At 49.3% G+C, this 14,231-nt stretch overlaps 1 protein-coding gene across 4 annotated transcripts in view; it reads right to left on the reverse strand.

The window, feature by feature from the left end:
- Positions 1-716: 716 nt before the first annotated feature.
- The window catches only part of LOC106568279 (tetratricopeptide repeat protein 28), a 96,529-nt gene continuing 83,014 nt past the window's right edge, over positions 717-14,231 (reverse strand). For 2 of the 4 annotated variants that reach the window (XM_045692465.1, XM_045692468.1), the window contains 20 exons: positions 13,802-13,928; positions 13,503-13,612; positions 13,177-13,306; positions 12,788-13,033; positions 12,557-12,710; positions 10,100-10,219; positions 9,775-9,919; positions 8,357-8,536; positions 7,754-7,948; positions 7,279-7,664; positions 6,889-7,136; positions 5,537-5,661; positions 4,735-4,812; positions 4,445-4,604; positions 4,251-4,327; positions 3,988-4,011; positions 3,740-3,869; positions 3,431-3,538; positions 2,622-3,267; positions 717-2,526 (listed from right to left, as the gene is read on the reverse strand). In XM_045692465.1, coding sequence (XP_045548421.1) covers positions 1,311-2,526; positions 2,622-3,267; positions 3,431-3,538; positions 3,740-3,869; positions 3,988-4,011; positions 4,251-4,327; positions 4,445-4,604; positions 4,735-4,812; positions 5,537-5,661; positions 6,889-7,136; positions 7,279-7,664; positions 7,754-7,948; positions 8,357-8,536; positions 9,775-9,919; positions 10,100-10,219; positions 12,557-12,710; positions 12,788-13,033; positions 13,177-13,306; positions 13,503-13,612; positions 13,802-13,928 — 4,605 coding nt within the window. In that variant the 3' untranslated portion in view covers positions 717-1,310. The remainder of the gene's footprint in view (positions 2,527-2,621; positions 3,268-3,430; positions 3,539-3,739; positions 3,870-3,987; positions 4,012-4,250; positions 4,328-4,444; positions 4,605-4,734; positions 4,813-5,536; positions 5,662-6,888; positions 7,137-7,278; positions 7,665-7,753; positions 7,949-8,356; positions 8,537-9,774; positions 9,920-10,099; positions 10,220-12,556; positions 12,711-12,787; positions 13,034-13,176; positions 13,307-13,502; positions 13,613-13,801; positions 13,929-14,231) is intronic. The other 2 variants (XM_045692466.1, XM_045692467.1) reach the window with 2 other exon arrangements.

Here is a 14,231-nt window from a genome sequence, read left to right on the forward strand (position 1 = left end):
AGTCTTATTATATAGTCTATAAAGTTGATCACACGAGAAAAAATGTCATGTTTGAAGGTTCAGTCCTGATCAAGAAGATAAAAGTCCCTGCAGTCAGTAACATCCCTCTTCATTAACCATTACACGCTGACAAGAGAGTAAACCTTCTTTATTTCAATTATTTTACTGGGAAAGAACTGAGATGCATGTTTAAAGCTGCAATATGTAACTTTTCTGGCGACCCGACCAAATCCACATAGAAATGGAAGTTATAGATCTGTCATTCATCGAAAGCAAGTCTAAGAAGCTGTATATGTTCTATGTGCGCTATTTCTATGCTCCCCGGTTTTACATTTTGTTTTTCCATCTTTTACTTTCAGTTTTGTATACCATTTTCAAACAGCTAAAAAAAACAATATTTTTGGTTACGGAAAAGATATCTCACAGCAGTTTAGACGGTACAATGATTCTCTACACTATACATCTCTACACTAAACTGAAATTAGCTGGACTATTAGAATTTTAGCAACCAGAAAATAGGGGAATGATTTCTGCATGGTGCATCTTTAACTAGGGTCCACATTGAATAGCAATATATTTCATGCTTTCAGACTGACACTTAATTTACATAGAAATAGTCTCATGTGCCTTTTCAAAACTTCAATAAAAATATTAAATGATTTTATTTATTTTTGTGCACCGTTTGCTTTTTAATATATAAACACACGTAATACTGATTACAAAGCACAGGATTTAATTTACAAAACATAATAATAACAGTTACAATACTTGGTAATAACAATTCACAATAATTATATTCAAATAAATCATAATTAAAACAATTCCACTTAGCATTTTATTGACTTTCGCAAACAGCGAGCGTTTTAGGTAAAAAATAGAAACACCACATTGGTATTTTCAGTCATTCTAACAGTCTGCCTGTATCAAAGTGTCTTTACAGTGTAGGAGGAGGCAAGGGGACTACATGTCAGTGAGGAATCTCAGGCAGATTTCAACCCAGAGTTATACAGAGTCCAGTCTGTCGCCCTCTGTCCTTCAGGGCGACTGCACTCTTCTCCTTTATGACCTGTCCCTGCTCTGTCCTTCCTTTCCTCTCCACTAGGGGGCAGTCAATCACTGCAAAGTGTCCCATTCCCACTTCCTATTTAACTAATGCAAATCGGAACTTCAGTTTTGGTGGTCCCCATTTGGCCTTCTTGTTAGTGTAATGTTCAGTCCCTTTCATAGCACACAGCCCAGCTAGTATAATCCACTAGAAGAGCCTCAGAGTCAGGAGCAGATCTCTAACCATTAAGAGTCTCTAACCCCTCTCAGCATTTAGAGGAGGGGAAGAACTTCCCAGGCGAGGGGAACTTGAAGCCTTTCCCCGAGGGCAGTCTGACGGGGTGTGGGGGTGCTCCGGGACTACCTCCCAAAAAGGAGTCAGTAGCAGTATGAGGGAGCACCACTGGCGGTTTTGAACCCAGCTTTCTGTGTCCGTCAGGTGGGTTGGTAGGGCTCTGGGGCCCCTCAGTGTCCTGGTTCTGGTTGGTGGATCCATGTCTTGGAGAGAGGTGAAGGAGCCCCAGGACATCTTTTTGGACCGTGCTCATCTTCTTCCCACCACCTCGGAGCACCCTGCCTGGGCCAGGAACCTCCTGCCTCTGGGTGGCGTTGGACCAGAAGGTCTTCAGGTTGTGGATGGCCTGTACCCTCTCGTCCACAAGGCCTGCCCGTTTCAACCGGCCCAGGTCTGGAGTTTCGGCCGGGCTGGAGCGGGCAGAAGTGGAACCTGTGGAGGAGAAAGAGAGGGCAGGGGAAGGGGCCAGGGAGAGGACTGGGGATGCAGCCAAGGATGGGAAGCTTCCGACTGGGGAAGGGTGGCCTGAGCTGAGGGAGATGGAGATGCTATTGGGAGAGTGTGAGATGTGGGGGGTATAAGGGGAGCTAGGGTATTTATGTCTTTGCTGCGCCTGGATGTGGGGGTCTGGGGTTCTGGAGGGAGAGGGGTTGGGGTGAGAGAAAGAGAGGGAGGGAGAGTGGGTCGGGCTGTTGTAGCCGGAGCTGATCTTCTGTAAGGATGAGGAACGAGAGGGTGGTTTGGACCTGGTGGAGAGAAGGGGCGTGGAGAGTGGTGAGAGGGGGGAAGGGAGTGGTGAGAGAGGTGAAGCCCGGGCCTGTAGGCTGGCTCTACTACTGGGTCTGCTAAAAGCGCTGGTCTCAGACGAACGGAAGCCCAAACCCCCTGCGGTGGGGGTCAGGCGGGCTGAGGTGCAGGAGGGTCTACGTTCTGGTCCCCTTAACCCCTCCTCCCCTCCTCCGTTGCCTGCCCTTCCTGTCCTCCCCCTCTGGAGGCTCTCCACAGCCTGCATGTGGCTTTGGGTCTCTGACAGGATCCTGCTGGCCAGCTCCTGAGGGTCCAGAGGGGTGGGGGGAGGCTTGTCTTCCTGGGACTTGACGGTGCTGTCTGTCTCTGTACTGGACTGGTCAGACTCAGAGAGCACTGCCTCTGTGCTGACCACCTGACCTTTAGACATGCTCTGAGAGCTGGTGAGGAGAGGGGGGAGAGATGGTTCATTTGATGTGACAAGTAGGTCAAGAGGCAAACAGTTGAAGCAAACAGTTAAAAAGCAACAACTTACCCCTGGGACTTAGCGTGTGTGTTAGGGCTGGGGGGTATGGCCAGGGGCGGCAGGGGGACTTTGAGTGGTGAGGTGGGAGTGCTGACACTCCCCTTGGAGGAGACTGAGACGGGGTACCCTCTCCCCACCACGCCTCCCCTCCCCGCTCCTCTAAGGTGTCTGCATCCCCTAGGGAGGGGTAAGGTGTCACACTCCCTCCCCCCTCCTCCCCCCAGAGGTTCACTGCTGATGATGGAGAAGCCTTCATACTCCTCCTGTTCCTCCCCCTCTGTCCCTCCTCCTCCTCTGTGATTTGTCAATCTGTTTCTCGACATGCCTCCTGGGTGTCGGTGCGAGGCGAATAACCCTGCTCCTCCGCGGTGCTGCTCCAACTCCTGCTGCCGTGAGCGCTGGCTGATGACATCACTTCCTGCGGGTTCGGGGCGGGACAGGAAGCTGAGAGAGGAGGTGAGTGAGCTGAGGCTGTAGAGGGAGATGGCGTCACAGGAGAGACCGTCTGCGCCGCCAAGTGGGGGGGAGAAGGGAGGCTGGGGAAGGTTGAGGGGGAGGGAGAGAGGGAGGGAGTGGGAGGCACACTGGGAGGAGGAGAGAGACTCAAGAGAGGAAGAGCTGTCCAGGCTGAGGCGTTTGGGCAGCTCCGTAGAGTCTGCAGGGAGAGAGGACAAGATGGGAGGGTGAGACAGAGGTAAGATGAAATGGTGAAACACAATGTAAGTATAGGAATGTTTCACTTGAAGTCTAGATGCCAGACTACGTAACTAACATACATAACAATGTAGAGTTAAGAGAGAGGGCTTGGAGACTCTTACCAAACAGTGCTAGTAGAGACTGCAGAGCAAAGTGCATGGTCCGTCTGCTAGCCTGTTTACCAGTCTTCAATAGCACCTCCTCCTGTCCTGCCTCACACAGGTCAAAGCCTGGAGGGAAACAGGGAAGGGAAAATAATAACACACACCGAACATCTAGGCTTTAGCTCAATGGGCTAACACAGTCTTGTGACATAAAGGAGAACTGGGTTCAAAACCTAGTCGGTCACCCACACTGGCTGTCTAAAAATGAGAAGGGAAAAGCCTCTGCTATTATATATCCAACTCTCAGTACAGTGATAACTGACTCACCCAGCGCAGCCAGGAACTCATGACAACCAGGAAGTCTCCACAGCTGGACACTAATGGACACCTGGATGGGAGCCAATGAGAACTCCAGCTCCTTGTCACATGACTGCTGCTGAAACAATACCTGGTGAAGCTGGAGACGGGAGAGGTAAGTTATCGCAGCATATTATCGCACTATAATTTCTGCCCTGCCCCCCTTTTTTGTCTCAGTATGAGTTTCTCATGCTAGAAAGCTACAACATACAACTTACCATTCCCACCATATATTTAACAGCCTTCAAGTGGTGGGTAAGAGGGAGAGAGCGAGAGAGGACTTAAACTGTTAGGAACAGAACATTAGAAAGCAACAGGCCTTGTTAATGAACACCATGCAAGAACCACCACTGTTTATCAGCCTTAAAAATGACTCAGGTTATGATGATATTGACCCCATGCAAATATTGCCAGGCTCATCACATATATATTCAAATAAAGCATACAGCATGCAAATGAATCAGTGTGCATTGAGGCCTACCTTGTTTATGAGCTGGTCTCCAGTCTCAGCAGCAGTGACCAGTTTACAGAGAGCCTGGAAGGCTGCATGAGGCAGACCTGGACGACAGAGAGGCTTGATTGACTGACTGATTACCATGTTGGATCTAGAGTATGGTGCTGTGCTGACAGTCTGATTGGTTAATTGATTGATTCACTCCTAAATTGATAGGTTACCTAGTAGTGACTGCAGGGTGGTGCTGCAGAGTTGCAGCCGGTCTCCAGGGTCAGCCGTAGGGAAGAAGACAGCAGCGGGGAGACCACTGCCGGTACCGGAACAGTCTAACCGGAACCCCACAGCTGACAGCAGGCCCTGCCATCCCGGGACCCCACCAACCTGGGTTCATATAAAACACTTATTCATTAAGATTACACAGAATAACCAAGTAATGAGGAACACCAAATACCTTAAGACATTTCACTGAAGTAAAGATGCAGAGCACACACACACATATGAAAACACACACCTTATTCTCCACGCTCTGCTGCGAGGTGTACATAGCGTTACTCTGATGACTCTGTATACGCTGCAGAGACTTCTCAACCTGAGGGGTGGAGGGAAAGAAATCACATTATTTGGCAAGGCTCTTTAAAGTCTCTTGAATAGACATAGGCAATATGGAAAATGTTGTGCATGTTTGTTACCAGGTGATGTTGTACATGTTTGTTACCAGGTGATGTTGTACATGTTTGTTACCAGGTGATGTTGTGCATGTTTGTTACCAGGTGATGTTGTACATGTTTGTTACCAGGTGATGTTGTGCATGTTTGTTACCAGGTGATGTTGTACATGTTTGTTACCAGGGGATGTTGTACATGTTTGTTACCAGGTGATGTTGTACATGTTTGTTACCAGGTGATGTTGTACATGTTTGTTACCAGGTGATGTTGTACATGTTTGTTACCAGGTGATGTTGTACATGTTTGTTACCAGGTGATGTTGTGCATGTTTGTTACCAGGTGATGTTGTACATGTTTGTTACCAGGTGATGTTGTGCATGTTTGTTACCAGGTGATGTTGTACATGTTTGTTACCAGGTGATGTTGTACATGTTTGTTACCAGGTGATGTTGTACATGTTTGTTACCAGGGGATGTTGTACATGTTTGTTACCAGGTGATGTTGTACATGTTTGTTACCAGGTGATGTTGTGCATGTTTGTTACCAGGTGATGTTGTGCATGTTTGTTACCACGTGATGTTGTGCATGTTTGTTACCAGGTGATGTTGTACATGTTTGTTACCAGGTGATGTTGTGCATGTTTGTTACCAGGTGCAGTAGAACTCTCAGGGCATCTCTAGCTCTCTCAGGATATTGGAGGATCTCTGCCAGGGCCTGGCCAATCAGAGATGAGGGGCTGTTCAGCTTCACATCACAGCCAATCAACATGAAGCCTGAGAGAAAACAGGAAGAGGAGTGAATCATGTCAATCAATCAATCAAATCTATTTATAAAGCCCTTTTTACATCAGCCGATATAATGTGTGTATGTGTGTATACCATACCAACCTGTCCAGTTAGACGGGTGTGAGAAGTGTGTGTGTGTGTACTAACCAGCCCAGTTAGAAGGCTGTGTGTGTGTGTGTGTGTTGATCCGCCCAGTTAGACGTGTGTGTGTGTGTGTGTGTGTGTGTGTGTGTGTGTGTGTGTGTGTGTACTAATCCGCCCAGTTAGACGGGTGTGTGTATGTGTGTGTGTGTACTAATCCGCCCAGTTAGACGTGTGTGTGTGTGTACTAATCCGCCCAGATAGACGGGGGTGTGTGTGTGTGTGTACTAACCCGCCCAGTTAGACAGGTGTGTGTGTGTGTGTGTGCTAACCCGCCCAGTTAGACAGGTGTGTGTGTGTGTGTGTGTGTGTGTGTACTAACCCGCCCAGTTAGACAGGTGTGTGTGTGTGTGTACTAACCCGCCCAGTTAGACAGGTGTGTGTGTGTGTGTGTGTGTGTGTGTGTGTGTGTACTAACCCGCCCAGTTAGACAGGTGTGTGTGTGTGTGTGTGTGTGTGTGTGTGTGTGTGTGTGTGTGTGTGCTAACCCGCCCAGTTAGACAGGTGTGTGTGTGTGTGTGTGTGTGTGTGTGTGTGTGTGTGTGGGTGTTGTACTAATCCGCCCAGTTAGACCTGTGTGAGTGTGTGTGTGTGTGTGTACTAATCCGCCCAGATAGACGGGGGGGTGTGTGTGTGTGTGTGTGTACTAACCCGCCCAGTTAGACAGGTGTGTGTGTGTGCTAACCCGCCCAGTTAGACAGGTGTGTGTGTGTGTGTGTGTGTGTGTGTGTGTGTGTGTGTGTGTGTGTGTGTGTACTAACCCGCCCAGTTAGACAGGTGTGTGTGTGTGTGTGTACTAACCCGCCCAGTTAGACAGGTGTGTGTGTGTACTAACCCGCCCAGTTAGACAGGTGTGTGTGTGTGTGTGTGTGTGTGTGTGTGTACTAACCCGCCCAGTTAGACAGGTGTGTGTGTGTACTAACCCGCCCAGTTAGACAGGTGTGTGTGTGTGTGTGTGTGTGTGTGTACTAACCTGCCCAGTTAGACAGGTGTGTGTGTGTGTGTGTGTGTGTGCTAACCCGCCCAGTTAGACAGGTGTGTGTGTGTGTGTGTGTGTGTTGTGTGTGCACTAACCAGCCCAGTTAGACGGGTGTGAGAAGTGTGTGCTGCTCTGTAGAGTCTTCATGGCCTCAGAGAGAGCTGCACTGGCCTTGGTCCCGTTCAGCAGTGCCGTGTAGAAGCTGTGCGTGAACACCTTGGATGCTGCCATGGGAACAGGCCACAGCGACACACACACACACTGCACCCCCGCTGTCAGGAAGGCACGGGACAGACCCACCACACCGTCTGAGGTCACTCTGCTGACACACTCCTGGTACGACCTGAGAGAGGAGAGATAACAAGATAATAAACTTAGACACAGTTTTAAACAAAGTAAAACTGCTTGATTGAACATTTGGCGTGTGTGCGTGTGTGTGTGTGTGTGTGTGTGTGTGTGTGTGTGTGTGTGTGTGTGTGTCTTACCCCAGCACCACCAGTTTCACAGGCAGTCTCAGGTCCAGTATGTCGGCCGCAGTGAGCAGAAAGTCCTGTAGCGGTGGACTGTCACACACACTCTCTGCGTCACACAGACTCTCTGCGTCACACACACTCTCTGCGTCACACACACTCTCTGTGTCACACACACTTCCTCCGTCCTCACTCCTCTCCTCCCGTAGCTCTGTACTTGCTCCCACATCCCCACTCTCGCGTAAAAGTGATCCCCCACACGGTGCACTCTCCTTGGGCCGTGTTTCTGAGCCCACCCCTGGATCCTGGCTGGGGGAGAGAACCAGGGCCGCCAGCTTCCAGGAGACATGAGTAGCAAAGTGAACACACTCTGCCTGGCTCATGGCTGCTAGCACACGCTCCTAGAGAAGAGAAGTGAGGAGGATGTTGTCTGATTGTGCGTCTCAATAAGTCACAGTGGGAGCAGAACACACACACTTTTTTTTTGTACCTTGGTGGCCTGTGTACCAGTGAGGGGCTGACAACCCAGCAGTTCCCCCAGGCGGAGGGCCTCGTCGTGGGCAGAAGGCAGCGGCCCCCACAGCCAACGCTCCATCACCCTGGAGGGCAGGCGTGGAGCCCCCACTACTGCGGTCATAGAACCCCCACCGCTGTAGAGGAAAGGAGCTCTGTGACGAGGGTGGGACTGGGGGAGAGAGGAGGAAGTGTGTTTAAATGATCAGCCAATCAAACACAGTCAATGACAAAAATGGTTAATACTGTATGCCATCATAGCCTGGTTCCTCTCTAGGTTTCTTCCTAGGTTCTGGCCTTTCTAGGGAGTTTTTCCTAGCCACCGTGCTTCTACACCTGCATTGCTTGCTGTTTGGGGTTTTAGGCTGGTTTCTGTACAGCACTTTGAGATATCAGCTGATGTAAGAAGGGCTATATAAATACATTTGATTTGATCAGTATATTGAATTGTGCAGGTTGTGCTGTTGTATTGTATAGTGTGTCTCTGTGTGTGGGGGGGGGGGATTTGAGTGTCTCTGTGTGTGTTTATCTGTGTGTATGTCTGTGTGTGTATTTTAGTGTGTGTGTGCTATACACCCACCTTGGCTGCAGCCCCCAGGCTCCCTATAGATGGGACAGCCAGAAGGTTGAACCTCTCATACAGGTACTCATTAGAAGAGCTACCTTTGAGCAGAGCGAAGGGAACCAGGTACAGCTCTCCCTCTAACACCAACACCAACTGTCTGTGTCTGCCCACTGCACCACTTCCAGGCATCAGCACCTAGAGAGGGAGGCAGAGAGGGAGGGAGGCAGAGAGGGAGGGAGGCAGAGAGAGGGAGGCAAAGAGAGAGAGAGGCAGAGAGAGGCAGAGAGAGAGAGAGAGAGAGCGAGAGGCAGAGAGAGAGAGGCAGAGAGAGGCAGAGAGAGAGAGAGAGAGGCAGAGAGAGGGAGGCAAAGAGAGGGAGGCAAAGAGAGAGAGAGGCAGAGAGAGAGAGAGAGGCAGAGAGAGAGAGAGGCAGAGAGAGGCAGAGAGAGAGAGAGGCAGAGAGAGAGAGAGGCAGAGAGAGGGAGGCAAAGAGAGGGAGGCAAAGAGAGAGAGAGGCAGAGAGAGGCAGAGAGGCAGAGAGAGAGAGGCAGAGAGAGAGAGAGAGAGAGAGAGAGGCAGCGAGAGAGAGAGGCAGAGAGAGGCAGAGAGAGAGAGAGAGAGGCAGAGAGAGAGAGAGAGAGAGGCAGAGAGAGAGAGAGGCAGAGAGAGAGAGAGAGAGGGAGGAGAGAGAGAGGGAGGAGAGAGAGAGAGAGGCAGAGAGAGAGAGGGAGGCAGAGAGAGAGGGAGGCAGAGAGAGAGAGAGAGAGAGAGAGGCAGAGAGAGAGAGAGAGGGAGGCAGAGAGAGAGAGAGAGAGAGAGAGAGAGAGCGAGGCAGAGAGAGAGAGAGAGGAGAGAGAGAGGGAGGAGAGAGAGGCAGAGAGAGAGAGAGGGAGGCAGAGAGAGAGAGAGAGGGAGGCAGAGAGAGAGAGGGAGGCAGAGAGAGAGAGAGAGGGAGGCAGAGAGAGAGAGAGAGGGAGGCAGAGAGAGAGAGAGAGAGGGAGGCAGAGAGAGAGAGGGAGGCAGAGAGGGAGGCAGAGAGAGAGGGAGGCCGAGAGAGAGAGGGAGGCCGAGAGAGAGAGGGAGGCCGAGAGAGAGAGAGGAGGCAGAGAGAGAGAGAGAGGGAGGCAGAGAGAGAGAGAGAGAGAGAGAGGCAGAGAGAGAGGGAGAGAGAGGGAGGGAGGCAGAGAGAGAGAGAGGGAGGCAGAGAGAGAGAGAGGGAGGCAGAGAGAGAGAGAGGGAGGCAGAGAGAGAGAGAGAGGGAGGCAGAGAGAGAGAGAGAGAGGGAGGCAGAGAGAGAGAGAGGGAGGCAGAGAGAGAGAGGGAGGCAGAGAGAGAGGGAGGGTGAAATAATGAGTAAACAGATAGATATAATTCGATCTCTATCAAATGGTAAAATTAGTGTCGTTAGGTTAAACACACCCACACTCTCTTACCTCCTCCATAGGTGCAATGAGCAGGTGGTGAAGGGCTCGTAGGGGGGGTTTGGTGAGGGGGGCGGGTCTACAGAGTAGCGAGGAGGAGGTCTCCCTCACTGGAGATACTGTAGAACTGACCAGACTGGACAAACTCTGACCACTTCTGTACAAATACAGAAATTGTGCTTGTGGTTTAACAACTGGTGCTGTCTACACCAGTAGATATTGCAAAGGAACATACAGAATGACACTCTCTCCATATAAAATATCAGACTTTATTTTAATTAAAATGTTCAAATATGGTGACATTTGAGTCAACATTGACTCTCTGCAGAACACACACCTGCTGAAGACGTTTCTGGACACCTGACTGTGTAGGCAGTCAGTGGAGTCGCTGGCTGAGGTCTGTCGTTCCTCAAGCTGTTGTTCTAACAGATCACCTGCTTCATTCTCCGTCTCACTGCTGGTACACACACACACACACACACACACACACACACACACACACACAGTAAGGTGCTGCTGGCTGGGGCAACAGTACTGCTGGAGACTCATATCCCCCTCACTAGCTTTAAGTACCAGCTGTCAGAGCAGCTCACAAATCACTGCACCTGTACATAGCCCATCTGTAATATAGCCCATCCAACTACCTCATCCCCATACTGTATTTATTTATTTACCTTGCTCCTTTGCACCCCAGTATCTCTACTTGCACATTCATCTTCTGAACATCTACAGTCGTGGCCAAAAGTTTTGAGAATGACACAAATATTCATTTTCACAAAGTCTGCTGCTTCAGTGTCTTTAGATATTTTTGTCAGATGTTACTATGGAATACTGAAGTATAATTACAAGCATTTCATAAGTGTCAAAGGCTTTTATTGACAATTACATGAAGTTGATGTAAAGAGTCAATATTTGCAGTGTTGACCCTTTTTCAAGACCTCTGCAATCTTCCCTGGCATGCTGTCAATTAACTTCTGGGCCACATCCTGACTGATGGCAGCCCATTCTTGCATAATCAATGCTTGGAGTTGGTCAGAATTTGTGGGTTTTTGTTTGTCCACCTGCCTATTGAGGATTGACCACAAGTTCTCAATGGGATTAAGGTCTGGGGAGTTTCCTGGCCATTGACCCAAAATATCAATATCAGTCTGTCCCTGATGTTTTTCCTGGAGAGAAGTGGCTTCTTTGCTGCCCTTCTTGACACAGGCCATCCTCCAAAAGTCTTCGTCTCACTGTGCGTGCAGATGCACTCACACCTGCCTGCTGCCATTCCTGAGCAAGCTCTGTACTGGTGGTGCCCCGATCCCGCAGCTGAATCAACTTTAGGAGACGGTCCTGCGCTTGCTGGACTTTCTTGGGCGCCCTGAAGCCTTCTTCACAACAATTGAACCGCTCTCCTTGAAGTTCTTGATGATCCGATAAATGGTTGATTTAGGTGCAATCTTACTGGCAGCAATATCCTTGCCTGTGAAGCCCTTTTTGTGCAAAGCAATGATGATGGCACGTGTTTCCTTGCAGGTAACCATGGACGACAGAGGAAGAACAATGATTCCAAGCACCACCCTCCTTTTGAAGCTTCCAGTCTGTTATTCAAACTCAATCAGCATGACGGAGTGATCTCCAGCCTTGTCCTCGTCAACACTCAGACCTGTGTTAACGAGAGAATCACTGTCATGATGTGAGCTGCTCCTTTTGTGGCAGGGCTGAAATGCAGTGGAAATGTTTTTTGGGGATTCAGTTCATTTGCATGGCAAAGAGGGACTTTGCAATTAATTGCAATTCATCTGATCACTCTTCATAACATTCTGGAGTATATGCAAATTGCCATCATACAAACTGAGGCAGCAGACTTTGAAAATTAATATTTGTGTCATTCTCAAAACTTTTGGCCACGACTGTACCATTCCAGTGTTTAATTGCTATATTGTAATTACTTTGCCACTCTGGCCTATTTATTGCCTTACCTCCCTTATCTCACCTCATTTGCACACACTGTATGTAGACCTTTTCTACTGTATTATTGACTGTATGTTTGTTTTACTCCATGTGTAACTCTGTGTTGTTGTTTGTGTGAAACTGCTTTGCTTTATCTTGGCCAGGTCGCAGCTGTAAATGAGAACTTGTTCTCACCTAGCCTACCTGGTTAAATAAAGGTAATAAACTGCAGTGGTTGTGTGAGGACAGGAGAACAATGTGTGAGAGATAACATTTGCTGACTCGACACATTACACAGTAGTAGCCTGCAGTGCTGTATTAAACTTTATTGCTCTCCGAGGTGTGATAGTCTCTCTCTACTTTATTAAAAGCACTTCACTGATGGATTACCAGTGTGCATTGTGTGTGTGTGTGTGTGTGTGTGTGAGAAAGAGAGAGGCTGCGAGCTCCCATTATTACATTGACATTTTAGTCATTTAGCAGACGCTCTTATCCAGACCGACTTACAGTAGTGAATACATACATTTCATTTTCATTTCATGCATTTTTTTGTTGTTGTTGTAAGTATTTTTTTGTACTGGCCCCCCGTGGGAATCGAACCCACAACCCTGGCGTTGCACACACCATGCTAGCGTTGCAAACACCATGCTCTACCAACTGAGCCACAGGGAAGGGTGAAATATGTCACCTCTGAATATCCCATCCATTCTACAGAGATAGAGAGGGTGCGAGGGAGGGACAGAGTCCCGAGCCAAGTGATAAAGAGAGCCTACAGTCTCTCAGTGAAGCACTAAACAATCTTTTAATGAAGCAGAGACCATAGCAAGTGCAAGACACACATACACACAAACACACACACCTGCTGTAGCAGTTGTCAACTCCCAGAGCCTCTCTGGCTGCAGTGATGTGCTGCTCCAGAGTGTGACAGCCACTAACTCCTCCCCCCTGGATCTCTGCGGCCTGCAGCTCGGCTCCTCCCTCACCCAGGTACACCTCATGGAACTTCACTATACCTGCACACAACACAACACAGGGTTAGGGATTAGAGGTGTGTGTGTACACGTGTAGATCTGTGTGTGTATGTACCTACCTGTGCCTGGTGCCAGTAGCCAGCTGTATAGGAACCCTGCAGCCAGAGAGAAGTACAGCACCAGTGACTTCTGACTGTTGACCGTTTCCAGGATGTGTTCTACGGTTACCGGGGAGTAAGGGTCAGGAGTCGGGGTATAAGGGTCAGAGGTCAGTGGTTGGTGACCTTGCTGTCGCTCCACCAGGAGGTCAGCGAAGGCCCGGGTCCGACCCCGCTCTGCCACTGCTAGGGCCTCGTCATAATGACCTGGGGAGGAGAGGAGAGAGGGATGAACAGAGGGATGAGAAGAGAAAGTGAACAAGTAGAGAAAGTGTGAAAGAAAGAGAGATGCATAGAGATAGGGAAGGAGATGGATAACAAGAGAGATAGAACAGGAAGAAAAGTGTTACCCAGGCTGACGAGGACCCTCTGGAGAGCCTGGTATGATGATGTCTGCAGGTCGAACAGGGACAGTCTGTAGTCTGAGCTGAGCTGGGCCTCGTGGCGAATCGACTCAAACAACGCAGATGCTCGGTATAGCTGGAGAGAGAGAAAGAGAATACACAACTACATCCCACACGCATTCACGCCTGAATACATACCCATGCCGCACCCCTATCACGATATACACGCAATTAGTTATTATAAATCTCTAGAATCAGACTGCAGTTCCATAGTCCACCAGCATGTGTCAGCAGGACTGAAGAGCAGCTACATTCTGAAACTCTGTGGATACCTGGTGCTGGGCCTCTTCCAGGTTGCTGCTGGCCCACAGTGACAGGCCCAGACGGTGCCGGATCTTAGCCTCCTCCTCTCTCCTCCCACACTGCTCCGCTAGACGCAGACCTGAGAGAGAGAAGAAGAGAGATAGAGAGGGAGTCTCAAAACATCATCAAATCACCCTCTCCTCCCTCTTTCTCCAAAAACCATGTCTTCATTAATTCACTCTCTCTCTCTCTCTCTCTCTCTCTCTCTCTCTCTCTCTCTCTCTCTCTCTCTCGTTCTCTCTCTCTCTCTCTCGTTCTCTCCTCTCACCTTCTTGCAGGTACATGACAGCCTGTGTGTAGTTCTGTAGCGCATGGTGTGTCCTCCCCAGGCTGCCGTACGCCAGTGTCTTGGCTGTGAGGTCATTATTCTGCGCCGCCACACTCAGGTGCTGCTCCTGATGACATCACAAGAGACAGAAAGGTCAAGTCCCAAATCGTCTACCTGTCAGAACACGACCATAGTGTGTGTGATAGTGTAATAGTGTGATAGTGTGTGTGATAGTGGGATAGTGTGTGTGATAGTGTGATAGTGTGTGTTTACCTGACAGAACATGACCATAGTGTGTGTGTGTGATAGTGTGATAGTGTGTGTGATAGTGTGTGTGATAGTGTGATAGTAGGATAGAACACGACCATAGTGTGATAGTGTGTGTGATAGTGTGTGTGATAGTGTGATAGTGTGTGTGATAGTGTGTGTG

This window comes from Salmo salar, chromosome ssa13 (genome assembly GCF_905237065.1).
Source record: "Salmo salar chromosome ssa13, Ssal_v3.1, whole genome shotgun sequence".
Lineage (NCBI taxonomy): Eukaryota > Metazoa > Chordata > Actinopteri > Salmoniformes > Salmonidae > Salmo > Salmo salar.